Below are 5,944 nucleotides of genomic sequence, written 5' to 3' on the forward strand. Positions count from 1 at the left end.
GCCGATCTTATCGCCTTTAATTCTTTTAATATCCTTCCATGCCTGGCTGAGGGGGGTGTGAGAGTTGAGACTTAAAAGTTTCCCAGTTATCTTGCCTGAGCTCTGTCATGCGCTCCCTCGCCTTGGCTAGGGCTTTCTGAAAGAGCTTGAGCATTGCCGGTGTACGGGTTGTAATGGACAAATACCTACACCCTCGACAGGGGTCCCCCCCCCCCCTAGCTAAAGATCAACACTCAGAATGTAGCTCACAGAAATTGAGCAAATCCCATGTCTATTTACTTTTAGGTGAACAGAGGAATTGGGTGAAATAAAACTTGTCCGAACACTTGGCCGTATCTCGGTATTAAACTCTGCCAATCATCTGAGAGCCAGGTGTATTAATCACTACACTATCTGTCACTGCATTATGATGTAGGAATCAGAGACGATTGTGTGGTTTGAAAGTAAAAATCAATAGTACGTGTCCTGTTGGGAGAGACACTGCAATTAAATGATTTATGGCGAGAATAATTGCAGAGTATGAAGAGATGGTTGGATCATGTTAAATGGATGATTGATGATCCCAGCAGTAATGAAAGCAACACACTTGATGGTAGGAAGACTACAGGTCAGTGAGGATGGTTTAGGCCGCCAAGCAGAGCGTGGGGAGGCGGGGGTCAAGTGATATCTGTCAAGGGACAAGGTTGGCTGGCTGACATTTGTACACATTAACTGTACAATACCATATATGACGCCTCGTGAAGTGCTCGACTATACTGTTGTCGGAAAATCCGACACCATTTAATATATCATACAGACAGATAATAGCTGTGTTGTATAAATAAGTTAACTCATAGAAAACGTAACTTGTAGTGGAATTACCGTCTATAGAAAACGGGATATCATTACCACATACTATTATAATTCACCACCTATTATGGTGGGAATTATTCTTAAATACATTAGTCTTTGGACTTTACCATCATAAAAACATCTCATATAAATTAACTTAATTATCAATATTAAAGTAGAGTAAATGTGACCCTTCTATCACTTATTGACATCTGGACAATGTAAGCTAGGCGTCAGAGTGAGGAAGGAGGGGCAGCCATTGTTGTGTCACCTCCGAGACGTGTGGAGCAAATTCGGCTCCTATCATATCTGGACAATGTCGGCCAGTAGCGTCAATAGTATGGAGTGTTAGACATTGCCATTGTTGATACTAAGACCAGAGGCTCACGGGAGCAAATTCGGCTCCTGTTAATTTTACTTGGACGTAGTGTTATGGAAACCAAAGGTGTACCATTATCAACACGCTGTCAACAAATCAAGTTAAGTGTTCTTTCCGAAACCCATTATCTATCATTAGTGGCCATTAATGTCATTGGGTAGGGTTATCCGGTTAGAGCACGAGATAGCCTCAAACTAAAGGTAATTAAGCCAGGTCTTTATTGTTCCATGTACAGTATTTTCTCCGATATATCTGTCATATATAGGTATCTGGCTTTACAGCTAGCGCCCTTTTGACAGGTCAAGACGAGGAAGCAAGACTTTGTGCACCAGTTACTGGGTGATGGAAGCTACCTCAAAGAGGAAAATGTGGAGTCTACAGCCTAGTTATACCTGGTGGACTAACCTGCTGTACTATAAGATAAGGAACCTCTTCAATGTATGTAGTCTATTACAGTAGTTTGATTGGCTGCATATATATAAATTAATATAAACCCCCCTAATGTGTAGAGGATCGATTTGTGAGATTAAGAGATTATTGCAGAAATACAGTCCACTTATTATACAAATTGCTATCGAAGTATATAAATTAACGTAAATATAAATTCATATAAATTAAATATAAATCTCACAGGTCGGTTCCCACAACTGTGGTCGTGTGAAGCTCTGCAGCCTTACTGGGATGCGCCGGTGTTGCTTTATTTGGTAATGTTGTTCTATTATTTATATACAAGGTACATTGGGTTCTACCAGTAACAACATTGGTGTTCTGACTAAGCCACCAATACGCAGTGTGTTTCGGCCTATTAGTATATTTATACACAGTATTATAGTATATCTACTATATTTACAGCCTATTAATATATTTATACAAGGAATGGACGATTGGTTCTTAATATCTTGAACGCATCACCTCCTATTGTGTATACAGGCTGATGACTTCCTATACCATGAAGCGAGAAATTGGGTAATAAAGGATAATATGATAAGTGCTGTGGTGACTCATCATTCCTGCAACGTGTTCATATAATCTTGCTGCTTTTGTACTCCAAAGTCAAAACGTAGTGTGTGCTCTAGCACCCTTTACTACCCTGTGGTCATGCTGTCAATGGTTACAACTATCAAGTTTTGACTCTGCAGAAGCTACATGACTCAACCCGTACAGTGTTCTCGCCACCGATATGGAACAATGTCCTTTTAAATGTATAGACAAACAAGTAAAGTTAAAACTATGCTTTATTCCCAGCATTAAACATTAAAAAATATATATACAGCATATTTCAGCAAATATACTATTAAAACTGCTACAAATACTATACAAATAAAATTAGAGTACAAATTTCATTCATGATTACTACGTTCATAATTTATCGTTTTTCTTTAAAAGATTTCTTCAAGTTCACATATTTGAAAAGACGAAAGTTAAAAGGGAGTTTCTACAACATTGTGGCGTTACTTGGGTGAAAGTGTGTCCCCTCAGAGGTCCACCAACAATGTGCACGTCAGGACAATATTCTCTGCATTTACACTATAAAACATTAAATGGAATATGCTTATCCTAACGGAAGAAGTCGGTTACTTGTCAGAGGATTATTTGATGGATCCATCAGATCCATCATCAGTCAGCCATGGTCCATCAGATGATGGACCATCAGGTGAAGGCGGGGCCTCTGACCGCCTCCTGCGGTGTCCAGTGTTCAAAGGTTGCCTCGCGCTGCTTGATCCAGCTCTATGGCTTCAAAGAGCGCCTTGAAGTTTCCGGCGCCGAACCCCTGTTAACAAAGAGTCATAACATGTACTAAATGGAAAGTCTTGGAATAAATAAGTATCTCGAGCTATTAGGTACTAAACCCCAAAGTGATTTAAAATCCAATCATACTCGTGAATATATAACAGTTTTTACTCCTCAGCAGCTATTTAAACAGCAGAAAATTAATGACTAATTACTTTATGATGTTGACCAGATCCCCAGCCAGCAAGATTATATGAACGCCATGTGCAAAAACGCTTGACAATATTTTATAAGTCTTCTAAATTCCCTGCCAGAACCGAGTCGGGAAAGTCGCTCTAATTTGGTTGGAAGTTTCCGAGCCATTTAAGTTTTTACAAAGCAATGGGAACCATTGGTAACTTTGTTAACTTAACCATGTACACTAGTAACTAGACACAAGGAAGATTATCATGAGCTCACATTGTGGTTACGTCTCTGTATGACCTCTAGGAACAGAGTGGGTCGGTCCTGCATGTTCTTCGTGAAGATCTGCAACAGGTAGCCATCATCGTCATAGTCAACAAGGATCTTCAACTCCTGCAACACATTCATGTCCTCTGCTATCTTGACTTTGGAGGACTTTAGCTTCTCCCGCAGCTGGTCGTAGTAAGTATCTGGCACAGACAGGAACTCCAGCCCCCTCTCACGCAGCTTCTGGATCTGAGAGCACCAACAAGTTATTTGGAGTATTTGAGGTTTTAGTTTTTGTTTCTCTGTGATTATAACCGTTACCCTTCCTTCCATTTAATGGATTGGTAAAAAAAATGAACAGCTAAATACTTTCAAACTGTGTACTCCCACTAGAATGGCCTAGTTAAGACCGACCTTCTAGTTCATCCACCTTTGACATGGGCATTTTTAATCATTTGTGTTTTACCAGAAAAAGTTTGATTTTATGCAAATTTTAAAACTTATTCCTTAAAAATCTTGTTGGAATACAAAAGTATAAACTAAATACACAGTATTCAGTAATGTATACAAGACATTGATTACCTCTGGCGTGAAGCTCTACTTTGATAATGAAACAAGTATGAACTTCCCTTAAGGAACGGGTCTCACTCTCCAGGCTAAGAATCTTCAGCCCATCCTCGTAAACAAAGGCCAAAGTCCATTCCATACACCCACCAAACCCTCTGTTTATTAATGAAAACGGTTTACACACAACTCTACTGATGACATTCAAACAATTCTCGGACAGTGCTTTGCTGACGACTTTTGTTCGAACCACAACGGTATAAATGCTTCACCCACATGCTACAAATGCAAACAATCGCCACCATAATGGAAACACCTAACCTAACCAGTGCCTAAATATGCAGTTTGCTAATATACAACAATATATATTTGAAAAAATTCCCGTTTTAAATGAACAATGTTAAAATTGATGACTTCATCTTTGGGGTCACCCGCTGGATGGAATGGACCTAGTCTGAGGACGGGTTGAAACCCTTACTAATGGCGGAGAGAGATACCACTATACTAAGTAATTATATAAAAAAGCACCAAGCCGGGAAGACTATGTAGCACCATCATATGTGCGGGATGTTCATAGAGCGCTAAATATCACTAAAGATGTCAATACAAGAACAAAAGCGCATAAGACGAACAATATCATAGGTGTCCGATTCACCAAGTATTCGATTGAGGGACAAGTGACCGTGAGGGACGGTTGGGAAGCAAGAGGCATGCACATCCTGAAAGTCAGGACATTCAACAAGGAATATGCACGACCATAAGAGGGACAATGCAGTTTGGACAATAAAGAGCAGGGCGGCGCTCCATTATGTACCTGTGAGTTAAACGGGTATGGCCAATGCGTAACCTTGCCAGAGCTGTTTCCCCATCACCAGTTACGGTGATAGGAGGAAGACCATGGGAACACTACCCTTAAGAGAAGGCAGTTTATTACCAGTAACAGAAGACCAATGACCCTACCAATGGGTAAGGATTGAGGAATGAATAACTAGGTAGAAGTCTGAATAAGGAATACCTTTACGAGAGATGGGACAAGTGCGGATAGCTTCCTTAGCGGCAGTGTTTGCAAGCTCATTTAATAACAATATGGCTGGGTACCCAGCAAAACCCCACTCTCTTAAATCTACTGGAGAAACAGCCAATGTTGAATTTCGATTGTCACAGGATGGACTGTATTAAAGAACTAGAGCTATGAGAGCACTGAGAATCAACAACAAAGGAGAATTGACAGTGAGAAAGCAGTTGAAGAGCATACAAAATAGCATAACGTTTTGCTGTGAAGATGATAGTCTTTGGAGGTAGGCGACACATGGGTGTGGTCAAGATAACAACAGTAGCCTACACCGTCTGCAGACTTACACCCATCAGTGAAGATGGAAATGGGGTGGAAAATTGAGGAAAAGTGTTTCAGGAAAAAGGTGTTTCAGAACTGTAGAAGAGTGAAAAGCTTTAGTCATGTGGGTTTTACAAAACACAAGTGGGGGGGGGGAAGCCATCCATGGGGGCAAGGATGGAACGACACTAGGAGAAATTAGTAACACGAACCAGGAGAGACTTAAGTGAGACAACCGTACACAAAGAGGTAGGTGGTGACGGGGAACAGGGACCACAGGAGGGGTAAAAGTCAAAGTACAACATAGGGGGGAAGTGTGTTGTAAGGACGGCACAAAGTGGCGCAAGGTAGCGAAGACAGTAGTGATCACGGCGATCCTGTAGAGACGCCAGTTTCAACGTACAAGTTTAGGGTAGGAGTCGAACGAAAGGCACCAGAGCCAAGGTGTAATTTAGTAGGGTGCAAAGCATCAAGATGGCGAAGAGTAGAAGGAGAAGCAGACAAGCAGGGCAACCATAATCAAGTTTAGACAGTACGAGAGAGGAATGTAGAGAGGAGCGTGTGCCTATCGGCTCCCCAAGAAGTAATTAATTATCAAAAGAAGGCACCAAACCAGGAAGTCTATGTAGCACCACCAAATGTGCGAAATAATCAGA

General features: G+C 41.0%; 1 protein-coding gene across 1 annotated transcript in view; it reads right to left on the bottom strand.

Annotated features, from left to right (window-relative positions):
- Positions 1-2,431: 2,431 nt before the first annotated feature.
- The window catches only part of Hpd (4-hydroxyphenylpyruvate dioxygenase), a 69,593-nt gene continuing 66,080 nt past the window's right edge, over positions 2,432-5,944 (bottom strand). The window contains exons 9-10 of the mRNA XM_069330520.1: positions 3,401-3,640; positions 2,432-2,981 (exon numbers count right to left, since the gene is read on the bottom strand). Of these exons, the coding sequence (XP_069186621.1) occupies positions 2,907-2,981; positions 3,401-3,640 (315 nt within the window). The 3' untranslated portion in view covers positions 2,432-2,906. The remainder of the gene's footprint in view (positions 2,982-3,400; positions 3,641-5,944) is intronic.

Source organism: Procambarus clarkii, chromosome 24, assembly GCF_040958095.1.
Source record: "Procambarus clarkii isolate CNS0578487 chromosome 24, FALCON_Pclarkii_2.0, whole genome shotgun sequence".
NCBI lineage: Eukaryota > Metazoa > Arthropoda > Malacostraca > Decapoda > Cambaridae > Procambarus > Procambarus clarkii.